This window comes from Asparagus officinalis, chromosome 6, assembly GCF_001876935.1.
Source record: "Asparagus officinalis chromosome 6, Aspof.V1, whole genome shotgun sequence".
NCBI classification, from domain to species: domain Eukaryota; kingdom Viridiplantae; phylum Streptophyta; class Magnoliopsida; order Asparagales; family Asparagaceae; genus Asparagus; species Asparagus officinalis.
The window spans coordinates 18,697,496-18,720,949 of NC_033799.1; the positions used below are offsets into that span (position 1 = coordinate 18,697,496).

The following is a 23,454-nucleotide window of genomic DNA, read 5'->3' on the forward strand; positions in this document are numbered from 1 at the left end:
ACTTAGAGAATCTAGATTGGTTTGAATAATCTTAAATGTCACAAGATTTGATTATTCAACTAAAAGTGGACCTTTCGTTCAATGAAGGAATCAAGAGGGGATTTTGGTTGTGGTCCTAACTATAGTAAGGTTTTGACCAAGTGAGAGTTTTGAGACGATCCTAACTGTTTAAAGGTTTGATCGTTCAATTTGTGGACCTCTCGTTCATTGAAGGAATCGAGAGGGGATTTTGGCTTTGGACCTAACCGTTTAAAGGTTTGACCATGAGAGAATTTTGTGAGGGAAGATTGATCCAACGAAGTGATCGAATCTCACCTCAGCAAAAGAGTATTCGGAAATCACCGTGGGGATGTAGTGTTTATCACTTTGTTTGTAATGATCGGGTTATTCCTAAGAAAATTACATATAGCATTCTTTCGGGAACTTCCGTTACATGAACCATCCACCCCCAGCTTTTTCTTGCGAAGCTGGGTTTATCATCATGTTTAGCTGTATGATCGGGTTATCCTTAAAAGTACCATGCTTGGCATTCTCCAGGAACTTCCCGTGAAGGAAAGGAAACAATTTAGACTCATATACCTGTTGGAGTATTAAGGAGCAGTTTATACTCGTATACTCATCGGAGTCAGGGGAAAACAGTTTATACTCGTGTATCCTATGGAGTATGAGTCGTCTTTATTCGGCTTGTTTCGCCATTATGATGTCGGAGTCAATTAATGCTTGGATCTGATTTTTGAGTCCAAAGCAAATATTGGTGGGATGAAGAACCCTTCTGTGGTATGCACAGTAGTTTGGATCTGTAATCATCTTAACACCCTCCTGATCTTTAATAGGCGGTAGCTCGATTTTATCATTGGCAAGGAGGTATTCCAATATGGCTGAAGCTTCATCGTCTTCGAAAGAATACTCCTTTTGGAACCTCGGATCGAGAGTTGCGTTCACAGGAATTGTGGATGTCGTTGGTTGACCTCTCTCAACTTTCTTTCTTTTTAAGAAAGTGTTCAGCTTGTTCACCACGTAGTTTTAACTCTTTCCAAGTGGTGGATGGTATGACCCCCAGAGTTTCCAAGACATCAATGGAGAGGTTATTGTGGCATGTTTGCAGGATGAACTCCTCTATAATAGGATCTCTGCAATTTATTGCTTTGCCACGGAAGCGCCTGACAAAATCGTCGACTGACTCTCCGTCTTTTTGCTTCTCATCTAAAAGGGTTCCAACTGACACTTCGGTATCATCATCGAAGAAGTTGCTGAGGAACAAACTTTCCATGTCATCCCAGCAATTGATGCTCCCTGGCTTGAGCCGTCGGTACCAATCAAAGGCGGGCCCACGAAGGGTGCCAACGAATGACCGGACTATTAAAGCCTCGTTTCCTGAGATCATGCCCAAATGAGACTTGAAATAAATCAAGTGCTGAATCGGTGAACTCTTCCCCTCAAACGGTGTGAAGTTAATCAGATTGAACTTCGCCGGGTACGGTAATGAATCCCATTCCCTTGGATAGAGACATGGAATACCCGTCTTCTTAACTTCTTGAGCCGTCATCAAAGCGTTGATTTTGTTTTCAAGCTCTTTCATTTTCCTTGTATCGTCTATGTCTTCGTTCGAAGGACGTTGAGGAGAATGAGTTAGACCACCCCCTATGAGAGGTGCTATTAAACCACCCCCAATATCGTTATTGGGAGGATGTGTTAATCCACCCCCAGCGTTATTGCTATTGGGAAGTGTATCAGCCATAATGACTTCATCCACTTCTGGATCACTGTCATCTACAACATTCTGAGTGTGGCGGGCGGATTCAGCTCGCTGACTGGACTCAGGAGGTTGAGGCCGTTGAGTTAGCAATTCTCTCATTTGTTGGATAGCTAACTCCATCTCTGTTTTCATCTCAGCTCTAATTTCTTCACGTTGCTTCGATAGAGCTTCTTGAAGCATTTGAGCAAATTGATCAGAAGTGATTGTGAACACTTCTTTGGTTTGTCCCGTGCTAGACATTGTATCATCAGAAGCAATGGCTGAACAAGTGTCTGAGAATTCATCCTCCGAGGACATTCCTTCTTGCATTCTTTTGTAATCTCTGCGTCTGATGGCTCCTAATTGGAGTCGAGACATCCTTTGAGCAATTCTTGGATTGACTTTTCCTCTCGGGGGAAAGTCGGGATTTGAGTCACTTGAATGCCGCTTAGACTTTCTTTTATCAGCCACATTGATGGTGACTTCAGGGAATTCATCATCTTGGGCAGCTGATTTTCTCTTGCGGAAATGTCTCGGCTTAGGCTTCGACAATACAGAGACTTTTCGTGGGATGACTTCTCGTTTGAAACAGTCACATTCTGATAATGCTGCTTTAACGAGTCGCGCACAGGAACAACGAGAGTTTATTTCTCGAATGACTCTCTTTCGAAAATTATTCACGATCCTAACTTGATAATACGATTCATCGGTATGATTGCCAAAAAATCGTATCGTCTGTTGGCATGACCTCCCAGATATGACAATATCATTTGGTGAATGCGTCTTCTTCTGGGGGTGTAAAACCTTGTTGGCATTCTCAGGACAAATTATTTTTGTCTTTGAGCGATCCAAGGTTATGTCGGGAGTCGCACGTCTAAAACCACCCCCTTGCGGGTATGGAGTCTTAACGGGCTCCGAATGCTGATTTTGCATAAGTCCAGACTTTGGAATCCAAACTTGGCGGAGTTTCGGTGGTTCTTTGGTCACCGTTTCCTTCCTCCTTTCTCGTCTTTGTTGAGTTTAGCAGAGACATGAATGATTGGTCGTTGAGACAACTGAACCACTCGATGCCTCCTCGACTCTAAGTCCGCATGATAACGAACTCCGTCGGTTTGTTCCAAGGCCTTAGCTATTTGACGAGCGCGGCGTTGGCGTTGTCTCTGACGAGCTCTTTTCGTCAATACCGGTGGGCTTTGATTTAATGACTCTTTAATTAGATAAGAGTCATTGTGAGCAGGGGTGTTGCGAGTAAAATCCTCAGCAACAATCAGGCGAGAGTCTTCATTTTGTGCCTTCTTTGGCATGTAAGTTTTCCTCAATTGTAAGATCCTCTTGTACTTGCGAGACAATGAAGATCTTGAAGAGGATGATGAAAGATATTCCTCAAACTTGGTTTGGTCGAATTCGTATTCAACCATGGACTCAACCAGTATCTTGATCGGCTGCGACACGACGGTCTCGGCAGCGAGACCGTTGGCTCCCACTGTGGTCGCCAGCTTGTTTGCGTCAAAAGTTGGTTTTGCTGTGGAATTCATTATATCGTTTCCGTCGAAATTACAACAAATTCACAGAAATGTCTTTTTTTGCTATTAAGACTTTTATTACACGCAACCAAATATGAAAATTTTTAACAACCTCTTTGAAGAAAGCAAAACGCAGGTCCAGATCGTTGTTCACTGGATACTGCTTGCCGTGGGATCTTGCCTAGTGGTCGGGGGTGGCGTTAGCCGTGGACCAGCCCCACAAATCCACAGATTCTAGATCGATCGTGGAGGGTTTATGTGATGTCTGACTTCGTTTATCGAAGCTGAGAACTTTGAAACGATATTCTTATCAAGGTAAGATGTCGTCCTTCTTGAAATCAAGTTCTAGCCTGAATATCAAATGAGTTACAGAAAGCTTCGAGTACTCTGCCCTCTCTCTCTGAAATCAGCCCTGTTGGATGCTCTCTAATCAGCCCTTGGATGCTCTCTCTGATTACCCTGTGGATGCCTCTCTGATCAGCCCTCCTCAAAAAAATGGGTCTTCGGGGGTTATTTAGTAGCCCTAGGAACAGTTTTGGCGGAAAAACAGGCTCGCGGAGACGATTTGGCCTGTCCCGGCTGCGAGCCAAGTGGTTTGGTACTGTCTCGGCGGGGCGAGACAGTGTTTGCTGTCCTCGGCCTGTGAGACAGTAAAGCTTGTCTCGAAACAAGTAATCGTGCAGGCATTTTCGTTTTTTTAACTGTCTTCCCCATGCTTTTCAAACTCCGTTTTATTTTGGGCAGTTTATCCACGGGATTTCCACGACGTTTTTCCCCCACGTTCTTGAACAAGTTTTGGTGGGCCACGATGTCGGCGGTTTTAATAAAACAACTTCTTGACTTTTGGCGAAAACTTGTCGTCGTGGAGAGACAGAGAATGACTGGTCCGTCGCGAGCGGAACAGAGAATGCTGGTCTCGCCCGGCGAGAACGAGAACACTGTCTCGGCTTGGCGAGACAGAGAATACTGTCTCGCCTGCGAGACAGTAAAGACTGTCTCGCGTGCGAGACAGCCCATACTTGTGTTCTTCTACCTTTTTGAGCTGTATTCGGATATCTCTCAGCATTTTTTGCCGCCTACAAGATTGAGCTCGAACAATGGAGAATAGTTGGTGCTCCAGAACAGCGACTCATGGCTAGAGGCGCTGCTAATCGAAAGAAGACCCCATGAAGTCTCAGTTTGGTCAAAGTTTGAAGAGGAACTAGGATACATGGGGTTGAGGATGAGGGTCTTTTCCGTAAAATTATCAGGATTTTCGGGCTTTCTGAGGAAAAGTATATTAATTATTCAGTCACAAGAGCCTTTTCTTGGAGACAAGAGCCTTTTCTTGGAGATATGTTAAAGGCACAACCCACGTCTCTTGATCCATATTATATAAATATTTATATATATATTCTTTTATTTCTTGGTAACTTTTTTTCCTACTTTATCATATTTTTTTTTCTAAGTGGCCGTGTAGCGAGCTTTGGCCAAGGGATCCCAACCCAGTTGGGTATGTCACTAAGTATAAATATACTTCATATGCTTTACGACTCAACTAACTTAGACTTATTGAGATAGAATCACTAATAATTCAAGATTTTCATTAGTGCCTATTTTCCGCACTCTCATTATTTCTTCTTTTTTTAATATATAAATCCAGACATTTATTTTTCGGATGCAGGAAAAGAGAGGGTGAGATTTTAGGGGCTCCAGTATATGGAGTATTGTTTCTCAATTTAAATGCTCATTCTAAATAGGACTGTGCATGGTTCGACCGAAACCGAAAAAACGGACCCACCCGACCCGAAAATTAACAGTTCGGATCAGTTTTATTTACTGGACGGTTCAGGTGAGGTTGAAAACTTTTCAGCCCGTACCGCTCGAACCGGACGAAACTAAGGGCTTGTTTGGATTTGGAGGGGGTGAAGGGAAGTTAGGGGAACCTAGGGGAAGTTAAGTTAAGGGAAGGGAAGGGAAGGGAATTTCTAAAACTTGTTTGAGAAACAAGTAAGGTGAATCGAGGGGAAGTTATTTCACCCCGTTTGGAAAGTGTAATAACGGGAAGGGAAGGGAAGAGAATGTATATAAATTAACATAAATACTCTCACATATTATTAAGTTATATTGTTGTTAGAAATTAAATATCAAATACGCATCTATTGCTATATATTATTATTGTCATTATCTCCTTCCACATTGTATATCCACAATCAACACAAATCAGATAAATATGAAAAATTTTGGAGTATAGTTGGAATGAAAAATAATAACCAATATATTCATCGATGAGACTACAAAACAATACAAAGCTTATTTTCACTCTTCTTTTGCAAATATACCCAGTTAGCAGAGCAACGACCAACTAAATGATGAAACTCAAATACCTACACGAACACAAAACTACTATAACACTTGTCATTCAAGGTGCAAAAATCCCCAATTTTGAACGGTCCTTTACAAATTTTATTGCTCCATCAAATAAGCTCAGTTTGGATGATACAAGGTAAATTCATCAACAAAAACTAAAAAACAAATTGCGTTTATTAATACTATCCAGCATCAACCTCATTAACCAACATCCCCGTGAAAAATGTTCCAATGAAACATTACAGAGAAATAAAATAAAACCTTTTTTTCCACAAATTAGCTATTTATGCTCATATTCTCTCCACAGTTGACATAAGACCCCTTCAAAGAAGGGAGGAAGAACAAAAGCTTCAACCGCTTTCACTCATTTCTTCAATTTCGTTGAGTTATCCAAGGCCAAGTCCTGCAGGTTCAGTAACATGAGAGAAAATCTTACCTTGAAAAATCAAAACCCTTGCTCAAACTGGGCGAGAGATTGAGGCGAGACAAGACGCGGAGGAGAGAAGACGCGGAGGCGAGATGAGACGCGGAGGAAGAAGAAATGGCAGAGGGGCTTGCAACGAGAGTTTATAATGTGGGGTTTCTATGAGCAAATTTTAGCCGTTGGATTTTGATCTTAACTAGGGGTAAATATGTCTCTCTATATTTGTTGTATTCCCCCTCTTTACCTTCACCCCCATTACACCCCAAATTGAGGGGAAAAAAATCATGGTATTTTCTCACCTCCTTTCAACTCCCCTCACCCCTATTAGCTTATTATATTTACTTCCCAAACAATGTTAAAAGTTGCCATCCCTTCCCCTCACCCCCATTACCCTCGATCCAAACAGGGTCTAAATTACGTAGCCATTAACCCTCAAACCCGACCCGTTCGTTCGGTCGTTCCCTCAGGTATCAACAACCTAAAATTCCAGGCCGCGCTCTTCCCCTCTCTCACTCCACTGTCCCAGCGCCATTTCCCGCCCACCCTCCGCCAGTCTCCAGACTCCATTTCCGCCTTCCGCGCCAGCCAAATCTTCAGCAGCGCCAGCCGCCAGCCAAACTCCCGCTCACTCCCTGTCCGCCAGCCAAACTGCCTCAAACACAGGTAATAATTGTTTCTATTTGGTATTGATCCTTACTTTCGAAATGCTGTAGATGGGTGTCGATTATTGAGGTATATAACCTTTGTTCTCTTGCACGAATTTTTATGAGGAAGTATTATAGCCTATTACCACAAATGCATTGAATTTGTGCTTGACCCATGCCTGAACAGGTATGAGATGGTCATGTTTATTTATTGTCATATCAGCCAGACAAAATCTGGGTAACCCTTTTCATTTGATCAAGATTCTAATTTAACGCATCTGATTTAAAAGCTTGGGCTGTGCATTATTCTGGGATATTGAGCGGTTTGCTTGTTACTGCAGGGTTCAGTTGCATGCCCATTTTTTACATGAAGACAGGCACCTGCAAGTATGGAGTTACATGCAGATTTGATCACCCGCCACCTTGAGAGGCTATAGCCATGGCTGCTGCTGCACAGGGAAGCGGAACTGAAGTTGATGCAGAACAGAACTAGTATGCATTTGCATTTTCTCGGTGGTACTTTTCCTCTCGCTGAATTGTATGTGATCATTTTTAGCAAATTCAGGTTTTATTGAAAGTTTGATGAAGTTAGAACCGAACAAACTGAACCGCACCGCTCTGAACCGACTTGCAACGGTTCGGTTCGGTTTTGAATAATGGGTGGTTCGGTTCGGTCGTTCTAAATTTGATAAAAACCGAACCGACTGACCATCTGCACACCCCAATTGCCGGCCATCTGTGAGGGAAGAGGCGAGGGATGATGGAGTTGTTGAAATGAGAGAAAATGAGAGGAGTGTGTAGTGCATGCATATATATACCATGCGAATGGAGAGATGTAATAATGAGAAGAGAGTGGTTTATTTGCAAAGTTTCCTCTCCACTCATGGCTGCCGAAATTTAAATAAAGAGGTAAATATATTGTGTCTGTAATAGGTTTAGTCACTTGGATTAACTTTAAAATAGGGTTTGGAACCATTAGTACAATAGGATTTCATCCTAAAGGTTATAGTGAACCCTAAAACTTGATTAATTATGTTAATCCAAGTAGGTAGACTAACATTCTCACACATGTAGGTTTCTAAATTCATGCTAACAAGATCGTGAATTACCGATTTAGATTTAAGAGTCGATACTGTTAACGATTTCCAATGGACAAAAACAAGAACTTTCATGAGAAGCTTAAGATACAGGTCACTTTGGTAGTGCCAAATGAGTCTAAAGTAGAGGTTGCATTGATTAGATTGAGCTCGAACAATGAAGAATAGTTGGTGCTCCAGAACAACGACTCATGTCTAGAGGCGCTGCTAATCGAAAGAAGATCCCATGAAGTCTTAATTTGATCAAAGTTTGAAGAGGAACTAGGATACATGGGGTTGAGGATGAGGGTATTTTCCATAAAATTATCAGGATTTTCGGGCTTTCTGAGGAAACATTAATTAATTATTCAATCACGAGCCGTTTCTTGGAGATATGTTAAAGGCACAGCCCATGTCTCTTGATCCATATTATATAAATTTTTTATATAAATTTTTTTATTCCTTGTAACTTTTTTTTACTTAATCAGATTTTTTCTAAGTGACAGTGTAGCGAGCTTTGGCCAATGGATCCCAACCCAGTTAGGTATGTCACTAAGTATAAAGATACTTCATAGGCTTTATGGCTCAATCAACTTAGGCTTATTAAGATAGAATCACTAATAATTCAAGATTTTTATTAATGCCCATTTTTCGCACTCTTAAATTTTTTCTTTTTTAATATAAATCTCAGCATTTATTTTTCGGATGCAGGAAGAGGGTAAGATTTTTGGGGCTCCAGTATATGGAGTATTGTTTCTCAATTTAAATGTTCATTTAACCAAAGAATAACACTCTTTGTATAGGCTATTCTTTGCATATCTCTACCCCAAAAAACAACCTAAATGTTTTCCCATTAACTACAGATTAAGATCATTCATTGTCCTAATTTAAAATCTCATAATTTCTCATTAATTCTCCACTAATGGCTCATTATCACCCATTGTACATATGGGTTATTTGATTGATTTCGTCAAGCATTACTAGCATATTTAGATCAAAAGGAATTGATAAATTAACATCTACTCTAAGTTAAGCATAAAAATAATTCATTATTTTAAAGAAAGTTCTAAGTTAAAGCTATAGTAGAGTATAATACTTTAAAAATTATGTCTGAAAAATTTATTTGGAGTTACCATGAAAAGGTTAACTTAAAATATAAAATTAACTCAGGGTATGTAAATGCTATTGAATACAATTGAGAGTATACAAGTGCTAAGAGAGTGAAACTAGAAGGAATTTAAGTGATATTTTTCCTTGTTAGAAAAAGGGCAAAAGTTAGGGACCCTTTAGAATGTCATATCCGTTTTCTCCTCACCTTTACAAATTTTTTTGGCCAAATGACAATTAAATACCCTATTGTTTCACCACATTTACACTTAAATACTCTAAGTTGTAAAAAGTAGCACTTTAATACTGTAAGTTGTAAAAATATAGCACTTTTATATCTTATGTTTTAAAAAATTAGCACTTAAATACTCGATTGTTTCACCACCTTCACATTGAAATATTTTAAATTGTTAAAAAGTAGCACTTTAGTACCCTAAACTATAAGGAAGTGGCATTTTAATATCCTAAATCATAAAAAGTAGCACTTTAATACATTCTGGTAGTTGTCATGACATATTCATAGGAATTTTTTCATGACAACTATCAAAATATAATAATGTGCTTATATAGAAGAGAGAGGTTTTAGAGAGGGTAGGAGGCAAAATTATTCAAATCTTCGATCGAAGATCTTGAAGGCTCGAAGATCAACTTGGTTTTTTCAGTGACCTGATAATCTATTGTAACCTCTTGCTCGATTCTGAGCTTTTCTGCTTAAATTTGTTTTTTATTTGAGGATTGGGGTAAGTTGAAGTTGAATATGCGATTTGAGTTTGGTTAGGGAAAATGATTTGAGTTAGCGGATATTAGCAGTGATTGATTACCTCGATGCTGAGAATTTGACTCTAGAAATGTGTAAATCTGTAGTTAGGGTGTGTTTTTTTAGCTTTCTTTATTTTATGGTAATTTTATTGCGGATATCAGCTCATTTAGTGCAGATATATTTTTTTGTTTCGGAGAATATATCTCTATTCGTGGGGAATTTTTTATCTATTGAATTCTACAGGAAAGAGTTCCTTTATTTCTGTTGTTGTCTTGTGGACGGGGAACTTGAATACGTGATTTGAGTTGTGATTAGTTAGGGTAAATGTTGAGTCAGAAGAGATAAGCTGCAATTGATCATTTGGATGCTGATGTTTTAATTCTAGAAAAGAGGCGAGTTTGAGCACAAGGTTATGGATAAAGCTGGAGCTAGGGCTTGAATTTTTTAGTATTTTTAGTGCTTGGATTTTATGGTAGTTTTTGGGGGTTATTGACTCATTTAGCGAAGATATACTTTGCGAAAATAATCACTATGTTTGTTGGAATCTCTTTCATGAATCTGCAGAAAAGTAGTTCTTAATAAATATTGAGGTCAATGATTCCCAGTTTGGGGATTATCTAGTGAAGATTGTAGGTTTCCTATTCATGATCAGGTTACCATCTGGGGGAAAAAGGATTGTTCAGAGGCTATTTGTTTGGAGCATGGACTTGGTTACAACAGCGAGAAATGAAGTAAGTAGTAATGTGGCGTAAAATTTGTCGATAGATAATCTTCTATGTTAAGTGACTTTAGTTAAATCATGATGAGATATCTCATTTGGTTCTCAAGAGTCTAGTAAGATAATAGATGGATAGCTGAATGGCTATGGGAAAGTGCCACACTGCCACTTACGTGTACTTGGCATAGCATGGAAGTTTTGTTTTCTTAGAGGTTTGAAGTAAAACTACCTTAATTTCTGACAAAATAAACTATATTTGTATTTTGACCTTAGTATGACTTAGGTTGTACCTTATATTGCTTGAAAGACAAACAACTATTTGGCTAATGGAAAGCACCATTAAACCATCAAAGGAGCTATGCACGACTCCTGCATTTGTGCACGAAAATGATAAAATAAGATCTATTTTGTTTAGGGGTGTGCAACGGTCGGTTCGGTTCGGTTTTTACCAAAATTTGAACAACCGAACCGAACCGTCTATAATTCAAAACCGAACCGAACTGTTGCAAGTCGGTTCGGTGCGGTTCGGTTCGGTTTGTTCGGTTCTAACTTCATCAAACTTCTTATCAAACAACGAACTGTGTTAAAGAAAAAAAGATATCAACAAAGTAGGAGATTATGAAGCATTAAACACTGATATAATGATATTATTTTCAACCCATAATGATTCAGAAAATGAGTTTAGGGTTTGAGTCTTTGACTCTTTGGGGACGGGTTGGGTAGGTTTGAGATCAGAATGGGTAGTATTGCACTATATTCGGTCGGTTCGGGTCGGTTCGGGTTGAAAAGTTTTCAAACCGACCCGAACCGCCCTACTCATAAAACCGATTTTTTCGGGTCGGTTCGGGTCGGTTCGGTCGGTTTTTTCGGTTTGGACTGAACCATGCTCAGCCCTAATTTTGTTCCATCTAAGAATTCTTTCCTGGTGAAGTAACCAATAAGCTACTACCAGTAGTTAGGAAGCTTATGTGTTTCATAATTTTACTCTGACAACTTAAGCCATGAAGTTTTATAAAGTTATATTAGGAGCTAATGCATGTACACTTAACAAGTAAAGTAGGCAAAAACTATAGATACACAAACCGTAAGTACATGTACAGAAAGTGTTTCTGTAGTGTCTTATGGGTCCTAGGCCGTGCGAGTCGCAAGATTGACCCATACCATCCCAGCTGAAAGCCTGAAACAGTCAAGTTCTTCGGTGGTTTGGACTTGAATTCTGCCATATGTTCTTTGGTCAAATTGTCTGATCCCCGGATAGTTTAGACTATTCAAACTAGACTGGATTTGTAGAGGAATCTTCTTGTGGAACCACCAAACTAGCTGATTTGTTTTTGACTAACCTAGAGAAGGGGTAGCCAGTACCCTCATGCTATAAACAGAGCCGTTTGCTAATTCTCCAAATGCGCAAGATACATCATGTAAATAATATTCAGGTTCCTTCATATTTATAGGCTCCAACTTGAAAATATATTGTAATCTATATGCATTATGATTATTTTCAGGGAAGACTCATGCAGTCTCTTAGACTCTTACATCTGGTTATTGTTTTTCATTAGTCACTTCAAGAAGATATGAGATATGTAAGGTTAAAAGAAAGATAAACAACTAGTAACCTTATCTAATATTTTTTAGCTATGTGGTTAAGCTCTCTGGAGGATGTCCCCACACAAAGGAGCAACCGAGATCTAGTAACAAAATTGTGAGGAGTACAATGATTTGAAACATCTGCTCAAGTCATAATTCTAAGTACACGAGATCTGTCATGCAAAAAGCAATTCCTTCTTTCACATAATTGTGAGGAGTAGAATGGTTGCCACCATTCTCTCTTTCTTCTCCCCTCTCTCTAAACAAACCCTAATCCTACATCCAATTCCTCTCTTCCTCTCGAATTGATCAATCGCTGATCTCTTTATCGAGCCCTAATTCCCTATGAGGAGGAAGATGATGATTTTCAATAGCGCCGAGTCCTTTTCTACTTTGTTTTCCCTCTCTTTCGTCTTAATTTCTCTCCCATTTTTTATTTTCCCTTAGCCCTCTATTATGCCCAATTACTGTAAACAAACTAATCCTTGCTCTCCACTATGGTTAATTTTGCTCGTTAATGGAATTCTCAGTGAGAATTGTATTATTATTATATGGTCTATTAAATATTTTTTTAGGTTTCATCTCATCGTCGTGCTTCGGTGCTTTTGTAAATCCATCTCCTTGATTTCACATCGATCTCCGAATGGAACCCAGACATTTACACTCTCTCTTAGTCTTCTTATTTCTCCTTTTCTCTTTTTGTTTTTGTTTTTATTTTTGTTTGGTGGAAGCCAAATAAAGAAGAGAGAGGAGGATATGTTGGCTCGGTTGCCAAGGGGTGGGGAGGCACCAATACATAAGAATAGAGGGAAAGATAGGGTATTTTTAAGTTATAGGGTTGGATTAGGCAGTGTTTGTAAAGAATATGGTTAATGAATTAAATAGTTGATATGAATTATTGTAGATAAAAGATATATAAAATTATATTATTATATGGGGTAATTAAATTAAGACTCATGGCCTTAAGACTAAGGGTTAATGGACTGGGGTTGGTATTTGAAATAGGCTAAGTTACGAGATTAGTATTTTATTTCGACCCCTTTTATCAATAGGGTATTTTAAAATGCTTCGACTATGTTAAGGTATTTCATTTCAAGCTCCTTACTAATAAGATATTTTTTCTTGCCGCTGGTGAGAATTCCGACGTGAAAGGTTTTTTTTGGTTGGGAAAATGTGTTTTACCTTGTTACATCTCAAAATTATTGGACCTACCCCTAGTCCATTATATTGTAGCAATTGGCAAAAGATAGGAGATTTATGTGAAATTGAACTTTTAAAAATCTCTCTTTCCTCTTCACTTTTTATTTAGGGTTCGGATAAGTTTAAGGGTTGAGGTGGAATCTTTATAAGGGCTATTTGGGAGAGAAAGGAGATAGTGAGTTAAGGAGGAGAGGGTGAGAATGTTGGGGTCATTGATGATAATAGGTTAGGGAAAAGAAGGGAGGAGATGAGGAGTGGATAATGGAGTGTGGATAGGGAAAAGAGAGATTTATTGAAGGGTCAATTTCACATAAACCCTCTATATTTTGCCACATCATAGGTGTAGACTCAATAACTTTGAGAGGTCTACGCATAGAAGTCTGGAACATGATTTGCTATAGCAAATCGGGATCCGAGTTCAATCGTTCTAGAATTGCATTGAGTAATGACCCGATTCACCAACTCTAGCGATCGAATTTAAAATTCAAACTAGTTAGAATTTAAAAAAAAACTCTTTTTCAAAATAAAAATAAACAACAAAAAACATGAGAAATAAAGCAAACAAAGTGCACATACTTATGTGCAACATGGTTCTCAAGGTTCTTTTACCATTACTGATATCAACTAGCATATCTCTTATATTTGACTCTTGCAAAACCCTCAATTCCTACATTTAAAAACCGAGCCAAAGCGTACCATGTTCCTGACGTATTGTATACACCTACCCCATTGTACTTGATTTCTAATGAGCGTACCGTACCCGTCACGTGAACCGGAACAAAACAGATTCCATGCAACTATGGGTCAAAGGTGTAATAAATTTTCCTAATTAAAAATTATAGTTCACGTTTGGTATTCTCATCGCCGGCAAGAAAAAAGTCTTATTAGTAAAGAGAGTAGAAATAAAATACCTTAATATTGTTGGAGCATTTTAAAATATCCTACTGGTAAAAGGGGTCAATAAAATATCAATCTAGTAATTTAGCCATTTGAAATACTATCATGGTTAAGGGAATAAGGTTTGGATTTGGATTAGGAATTCAAAAGGAATAGAGATTAGGAATGAGGTTTATAACAAGATTATAATTTTGAATTGATGGGCTAATGGATAATAGGTTAAACATGTTAATTGGCTTTAACTCATATTGGGCTTTAACAATTAATTAACAGCTAATTAGTAAATTAGTTAGTTTGCGGACTCAATTGTTATATTTGACTTTACAAAATAAATGACTTTATAAAATAATTAATATTGTAGGATTATATAAAACTAGTATTTATTTATTACAAAATAATGATAATATTAATTAATTTATTTAAAGAACTAGATGAAGTAAATTATAAATTATTTAAAGTCATACTTGTAACTTCTTTGTGAAATTAATTATTGTTTAGCATTTACCAGATTCTGATTTGTATTCCAAGCGTTATCTCTATCATCCCGAATACTAGCTTGATCAGATAAAGGCTGGCATTTTGATCATTGACTACCTCCATTGTTGCCTTCTCATCCAGTGCAAAACCTAAAAAATAACATTTTCAACTAAAAAACTTAACTTCTACTAGTAATCAAATTAGATGTGAATTTTCTTGTTTTATTATTGTCAATTTTCTTGTTTTATTATGGCTAATAATGACTTCAAATGATGATAACTTTTGTGTTTAGTCATTTTTAGGTTAACTAGATTCAAAATTCAGGAGGTCATGGATTTTAATACTCATGCAAAAGAGAGCAATGGAAAATATTTTCTTTGTTATACTTTACTGTACAATTTCATATCATTAATTCTTAGGGCTTGTTTGGATTGATGGGAATGAGGGTGAAGGGAAGTTAGGGGAACCATTCACCTCCATTCACCTTGTTTGGGAACACTTAGGAGGTGAAGTTAATTCACCTCCATTCACCTTAGTTCACCCCCAAATAGTATAAAAATTGTTACCCCCCAAATTGGGGTGTAACCAAGGGGAAGGGAATTCCCTTCCCTTCCCTTCCTTTCCCTTTCCTTCCCTTCCCTTCACTCAGTTTCCCTTAACTTCCCTTCACCCCCTACGAATCCAAACAGGCCCTTAAGTAATAGTTACGAAAACATTAGAAGGCAAAAAACTCGAGAAAAGCTCTAGTATATAATAGAAAGAAAATAAACATACAAAAGTTAGCGTTCTTTCACTCTAGTGGTTGAGTTGAACCTAACCTAAGAGCAATTTACCTTTTTTTAAGTGGGATTAATATCTAATTAGCTCAAATTGCAAAGGCATTTTCGTCAATGTAATTGCAATCATTCTCCTATTTTTCCTGAAGTTCAGAACAACAACAAAACTTTAATAGTTTTAGCTACAACCATAGTGAAAAGGGAGAATTAATCCCTAAATCAATTGGAGCTCTCACTATTTTAAGAGAAATGATTTTTCTTCAATGAAATTTCAAAGTGGCTCAATTTTTCAACTTGAGAAATATAAATTTTTTAAATTTCATAGTTGCTTGAATTTTTGTATTTTACTTGAAAATTGTCTTATTAATAACGTCGACAAGTTCAAGTTTTGACCCGAAATTACTCACAATTATTGTGTTTCTAATAATGCTAGTTTTGATAGTGGAATGATGGAAGGAGAAGGTGGTGATTAGGGCTTGAGCCGGCTTGAAATGGAAAAGGTAATTGTATCTTTTTTATATTATTTAATTCATTGATAATTATTTTTATAGTGACGAGGTTTTTTTATTTTGCATAGAACTAGATAAACCAAACTGTTCCTGCAACATTATAGTAGGCTAGTAGTTAAGACGATAATAGCTGGACTACGATTTCAAAATGGTTAGGGGAGGGAGTTGGGACACTGTGAACAATGTTTTTAAAAAGCTCATACCTAGCTCTGTTATGCCTAGGCTCTGCCCGCCTAGGTCTTTTGATCACCTAGGGGAGCAAGACAGCTTACGCGGACTGCACCGCTAGGTCTTGGTTGTTATTGCCTCTGTTGCTAACCCTACATCTTCTAACATTTTCTGAACTTATATGGCCTCCATTGACTATGACAATTCCAACCTTGAGCAAAACCTACTCTGCCATCACTTAAAAAGAAAAGAAATCCTCCTAGATCGAGCGCCTAGGCACCCGCCTAGATGCCTGTGCTCTAGACGTCGGGTTCGATGTTGGATCCAACGCTTAGACTGCCCAATGCTTTTTGTAACCTTAACTGTAAATTGGAAACTACGCTAAATGTAGAATTGTATGGATAATACTTCATGAGAGCTTCCACTCTAGGTAGGGATTCTCTTCTATTTGGATGTCCTCCCCTGTTCTAGTCTTCCTCCTTTCACGGTGACAGATTTTTTATTATAGCCAAAAAAGTATATCCTCACCCTGATCATAATAACACTAAGTCTAACCCTAACAACCATGGATTTTAACCATAATAAGCCTATTCTAATGCTAATAAACCTAACAACACTATCCTTAAATATAATAGTAATCCTAATCTTAATTGCCCTATTTTTAACCATAATTACGTGATCCTAGTAACCTAAATCCTAACCCCTAGTGAACCCTAATAACACTAATCCCCAGTCCCTAATCCTAATAACCTAATATCCCTTACTCTTTGCAACAATTTTTTAACTAGTTTTTTGCAGTGATGTCATAAATCAATTTAAGTTGATTAACTTTATGCTCTGATTTTTTTGAATGGCATGTATGTGCTAACAAAACAAGTGATTATGGAGAATCCTTGAACTCCTATTTTAGTACATCCATGTTATTTTGACGTATAATACTATTTTTTATTATATATATATATCCCGTTTGAGCGAAGACACATAATACTATTTTATATTTTTATATATATATGTATATGTATGTATGTATATATGTATGTACAGATGTATCTATACATACATATATAGATACATATGTGTATGTATACATATGTATGTATATATACACACACACACACATACATACATATATATATCTATATACGTACGTATATGTATGCATACATATATACATACATATATATACATACATATATACATACATATATGTAGTTTGGGCGAATAAAAAAATCCTATATAGTTAATATTTTTCGTATATCTTGTTTAAAACTGTGCATGTTAATCTTTTTTATTTTTATCATAAGCATACACATCTCTGTGTGCTATGAAGTTAAGTTTTGTGTCTAACAATGATCGTGATAGTTTATGTTCAAATGAGAATGAACATACATAATTATTAAATCAGCCTTTCAAACGAGTTAGGAATGTAATATTGCTCCACTTATCTTTATGTACTTTGTGTGTTTTTGTTTTAAAAATTTTGACAATTCGGCAATACTAACTCGTTCTTCGCATAAGAAAGCGGATGTTATTCTACGTTTTCGTCCGTTGTTGGCATGTGCTTAACATCTGCAGAGTGATCGAAGAATAGTTTGTAGGTGCTGCTAAAATTTTCTAGAAATGAAAGTACATAAAGTTTGCAAAGCTAAATGTACCCACTATTATATTCCTAATGAGCTAGGAGACATTTTCTATGACATATGCTAAACAGTTTAATTCAACATAAGTTCGATTGCATTGGAATTTAGAAGAAAAATTAAGCTATTAATAAAGAGTTATACTATTTTGTGTTATATATATCCAATGTAGGCATGTTAGGATATAAAATTATAACCTTCACAATTCTCACCACAACTTTAGAATTTGGGTGTAAATGGTTAGACTCTTAAGACAGTGAATAAAACTATAATGAAGAGTTCCAAATTAGGATTAGTTATGAGCTATTAAAAATTCAATCATTATATAAGCTACAAATGACGATGATTCCGAACAAGTCATGGATCGAAATTTGTCATATTGAAAGAAGTTGTGATAACAAATATCAAGACGATTAAATGCCTTCCTGCAGTACGCTGATACAAATCCAAGGGAATTAATGAGCAGTGGCTACAATGCAATGTATTGCCCCCTATTGTAGGTGTAAAAATATAATGTTGGTTGATGAATCCTGCTCTATTTCGAGTCAAGAGAAAGACAAATAGACACATCCCCTTGTCCTAATCGGGGGCACCTATGCTATTATGAGTTTTGTGAAGCCATCAAGATTTGATAAGGCTTCTGGAAATGATGTAATTGGTCATTTTGCTTAAGGGTATTGTAATATCAACGAAGGGGTGGTGAATAGGATTGATTAATAAATAATGCTCTTTTATAATTATTAAGAACCTAAATAAAGAACATAAGGAATATGAACAATATAGAACACTAATAGTCTGATACAAATTTTATTTTCTTCAAACAATTTGCCATGGTTTCAATTGAAAGTCTTCCCTTACTAATACCAACTCTCTCTCCCTCCCCCTCCCTTCATTATATGCGGTTGATTCTCGAACAAGAATAACAACATCTCCCACTTGGCAATTGGAAGACACATATCACAATTGGAAGTTCTATAGAGATAATGATGTGCACAAGAGAAGAGTTTGAATTCATCAAACATAAAAACAAATTCTAGAGGTGATTCACTTTTCAAATGAACGATGTCTACCTCGCTAGCACCTCATCTAGAACTTTACAACTTCCACTATTAGAGAGTTCTCCTCAAAGCACTATACAATTGCCAACTTCACAACCTAGTAAGTTGGACTTCAATACTATGCTATACTTAACACTCATCCTAGAGAGCAATTACAATAAAGATAGACTTATATTCTCTCAATACAACAATGAGAAACCATTTAAGCAGAAATTTCACAACAAAAATACTAGTATAAGTGATAAGAAATTTTAGCACGAAGATGAAATAATCTTTCCTATAGGCATTTAGAGTAGGGAGCCACACACTCTCACAAGATGTAATTTTCTCTCAAAGAAGCTAACAGGAATTTCAGACTAAAGAGAGAATAGAGAGTAATTTTCAATTTTCAAGCTAGAGTTATAACTTTGGCTCTTTAGTGTAATAGGTTATGGTTTAAAACTAATCTCAAATATATTTTATCAAAAAATTGTTATGTTTTAGCAAAGCAATTTAGACAGAGAAGAACTAACCGTTAAGTACCAAGTAAATGACTAATAGAAAGATTATGAAAAGAACTAAAGAACTTCTAAGCTTAAAAATTCAGATTCCCAGTGCTAGAACTTTTTAATTATTGGAGTTTAGAAGCCTTACATTAAAAACACCTAAGGCTCGAGATAGTTGTCATGCATCATGCTTTAGCTCTGTGAACTCTTCAAAGCCATGAGCACTTAGTTGAATGATTCTTAGATCAAACTTGAACTTTTTTGAATTGGTCGATGCTCTTGAATGATTGACTATAAATTAAAGCATGGATCATTTGATCATCTAGGACATACTTGATACTTAGCCTTGAAACATTACAATAATAAGAAAATTAGTATAAATATTAATTGATAAATTATTGTAAAAATTTGGTTCACAACTTTGTTATGCATTTATAGGCCATTATATATATATATATATATATATACTACCGGTGTGATAACATGTCATTAGTTATGCATGGTACCCGTGGCTCCAATTTTATGTCAGTGATGAATTTTTTCCGATCCACTCAATATGTGTTCATTGACTCAAAACATCATTGTTATAAGTCCTCAGATTCCACAAAGAATTTTAGGCATGTGGTTGTAAATTAGTTAACATTTGGTTTTTTTCTTTCCAGTAATAAGTGTTTCTCCCATTAGCATTCCAATCAATCACTATTAGGATGTGTTTGATTAGAAACAGTTGGAACAATATATGCATTTATAACCATTACTTAGCTCTAATGCTTGTTGGAATACTCTTCAAGTTGAATGCAGTAATAAATTTTCACGTTAGCTTGTTTTTATAGCAAGCTTTTGTTTATATATTCTTATGCAAAAATAATAATGACAATATTTTTTTCTTACACCTTCATGGACCATATCCAACTTCATTTCATTAATTCTTATGGAATTTTAAAAAAATACTAGGATATTAAAAAATCTCTAAAATCCCTGTAGTAATAAAAACATAATAAATATACAAAAATCTAAACATTGTTTCACTTTAGTAGTTAAACCTAACCTAGGTGCAATTATCTAGTTCTCAAGTGGACCAATATGTCATTAGCTCAAGTATAGAGGCGTTTTCGTTAATGTGATTGCGATCATTCTCTTATTTTCTTTTTCTGTGAATTAAAGACCAACAACCAAATTGTAATAAGAGCTATGGCCATGGAAAAAAGACAACATTAGTCTCCAAATCAATCTCAACTCTCATTATTCTTTAGCGAAATCCCAAACCGGATTCAATTTAATGTGGTTTGGAATTCGAGAGCTAGGCGAAGTATCCAGCTCAATTTCTAGTATGAAACAATCTAGACTTTTTAATTTCCTAGTTTCTTGATTTTTTGTATTTTATTTGAAATTTGTCATGTTATTAATACCTACAAGTTCAATTTTTGAAATAAAATTTATTATATTTGTTGTGTTTTTGATAATGCTAGTTTTGATTGTGGAATAATGGAAGGAGAAGGGGATGATCAGGGCTCAGGCTGGCTTGAAGTTAAAAAGGTAATTGCTTTTTTAATATTATTTGATCCCTTGATAATTATATTCATAATGACAAAGTTTCTCTTTGTGTAGAACTCAGTAAAACACATTGTTCTAGCAATATTGTAGTAGTTAAGATGGTGAGAATTGGAGTAAGATTTCAAAATGGTATGGAGATGGGGTCGGGGCACTATAAATAGGAAATGCACTATTCATGAAGACGTACTCAATGTAATATGATGTGGATAAGTCTTCTTGAGATTTCCACTCTAAGTGAGGGCTTGTCCTTTGATGGGGAGTGGTTCTAGGGCTTTCATTTGGAGGCGAGAAATCATCGCTGACATGGTGGAAATTCATTATGAACCGTAATCTTTATCAAGGTTTTAAATATCGGTTATCGGGGATTTATCGGACGGCCAAAATCCTTATTGGATAGCGGAAATCGGGGATATATCGGGGATAAGTAGTATTTATCGAAGTGATATACTGGATGATGTGTATATATAATATAAAACTAAAAAATATAATCTAATCATGCTTAATGAAATATAAATATACCAAAATATAAATCATCATGTTTAGAATCACTAACCAATTGTAGAAAGCGAAACTTGCATCTTGACCACATGATGAAACCATTCGATTGCATAGCCTTAAAAAAATATAATGTTAGTCAAAATGGACCGATAATCCCGATAAAAAAGTCTTACTTATCGGCTGATAAGTCTCGATAACGCCGATAAATCGCTGATAAACCTACAAAAACGATAACATAAAAATCCAAGTTATCCTAGCGGAGAGCTCCCAAATCCGATAACTCGGCCGATAATATCGATTATCGGCCGATATTTAAAACAATGATCATTATTACTGTTCACTGATGAACATTTATAGGACAAACAATATCCCAAACAGTGAAATTGGGCTGTTTCGTGTGTTTTTGGGGCTATTTGTTGGTCGGACAGGGCCATGGGGTGGGTTTGTTTGCAAGTAAACACTAAAGGAAGCAAATAAAAATTCTAATCAAATCAAAACCTAACAAAACTAATGCAATCAAGAAAAATCCTAACTAAACTAGAAAGAGAGCTCAGTCAAATCCTAAAAAAGTCCTAAATAAAATAAAATACTACATGAAATCAAATCAAATATTACTAAAATAAAAATTATTCTAATAGATCTTAAAATCTTTTGATGGATCCATGATCGTCCTGCATCATCCTTTCTCTTGATGTCTCCCTCCCCCATTCTAGTCTTCCTCTCATGATCATGATGCAGGCATAGTGAAAGTAGAGATATCACTTAAGTGACTTCGTATTTGCATCCAGAAGTCTTTATCTTCACTGTAATATAATTTAGTCTGTTTCTAATGAAAACTAAGAATTTATTTTAGAATATCTTTTTTGAGGGAATTTACCTTTATATATAGGAATACCGATTTGTGTGAGAGTATATATGTAGACTATATATCTAATTTTATTTTTATAACATTATTCAATTTGTATCATAAATATCATTCATGTCTTAAGTCTCCTGACATATTTTTTCTATCTAAGAATTTTGTATGCTATACTAACAACTTTCTCACTATCAATATGACATAATTTCAATAAGTTGAGTCCACTCATGAAATGCTAGGGTAGAAGAAATGCAAATGCCTCTTAATTATCACAATTTAACCTTTTGGACAACTCCTAACCCACAAAGTATTTTCTCACTATTAATATGACAAATAAAGCCTTTTGAACAACTCCTAACCCACAAAATATTTTCTTAATTCAAATAATCTCTTTGCCATGGGTGAATACTTTAGGATGTGTTTGGTAATCAATGTGATTTTTTGTTGTGTTTTTGTAGAAAAACACCATGCCATGTTTTTTTTCAAACATGTTTTAAAAACACCATTTATAGTTATTATTTATATAGTAACGGTGACGACGGGGGGCGGGTGGGCGGTGAGCGGCGGGGGGGGGGCNNGTGAGCGGCGGGTGGACGACGACCGTCGGCGGTGGGCGGGCGACGGCAGTTTTGATGAAAGAACGGAATCTTGACACCTTTTTGGTGTTTTGAGAAAAATATTTATTTTTTGAATTTTGTAAAGGGTCAAGTCAAAAAAACGCCCCGGTTGCCAAACACGTTTCATTATTTTTTTGAAGAAAAAAAATAGAAATGACAAAAACGCCACAGTTGTCAAATGCTCCCTTAATTATGCACTTGTTTTACATACAACATTTGGCTTCTTACCTTTTTAAGGTACCATTTTCCGCTAACGAACATATTGTTGGGAAACGTGGATCTAATAGTGATTGGACAGAAGGCGCGCTCATAGGCACGCCTAGAGGCAATTTAAAGAGTAATTAACTTGAAGCTCAAAAGAAAAGTGATTTGTTAGTAGCGGCATGCGCCCTATCTCGAAGTGGAACTAAAGAATGCGGGCTGCAATCCATGAAGCACATGCTTTCAAAATAAAGACAAAAGTTTAAATTTTTTTGAGTAGAATTGAAAAATATTCATCTTTTATTTTCTTTTTCGTCAACTTCAAAGATTTCTTTTGTTTCTTTTCTTGAAATTAAGAAACCAAGGCAATCATCTTATCTAATCCCATTGTTGTTATGCTTCTTTTTGTTCTAGCTTCATTACTTTGTTGCTTATTTAAGTTGTTTTCTAGTAATTATTATGAATTTTTTGTTGATTTCTTTTTTTCTGTATTGTAATGAGTTATATTTATCTCTAAAAGTTGATTTCTTCATTGGTTTGTGAATTATGCTTAGTTTCTTTTTGATAAGACACTATAACGTAGTGGTGGAGCTAGGTA

At 36.3% G+C, this 23,454-nt stretch overlaps 1 protein-coding gene across 3 annotated transcripts in view; it reads left to right on the top strand.

Annotated features, from left to right (window-relative positions):
• Window positions 6,573-23,454, top strand: part of LOC109845333 — a 30,269-nt gene continuing 13,387 nt past the window's right edge. For all 3 annotated transcript variants that reach the window (XR_002248311.1, XR_002248312.1, XM_020414572.1), the window contains exons 1-3: window positions 6,573-6,694; window positions 7,017-7,167; window positions 20,597-20,663. Coding sequence is in view for 1 of the 3 variants with exons in the window: in XM_020414572.1 (XP_020270161.1) it covers window positions 7,115-7,167; window positions 20,597-20,663 (120 nt within the window). In the remaining 2 variants the exon portion in view is untranslated. The remainder of the gene's footprint in view (window positions 6,695-7,016; window positions 7,168-20,596; window positions 20,664-23,454) is intronic.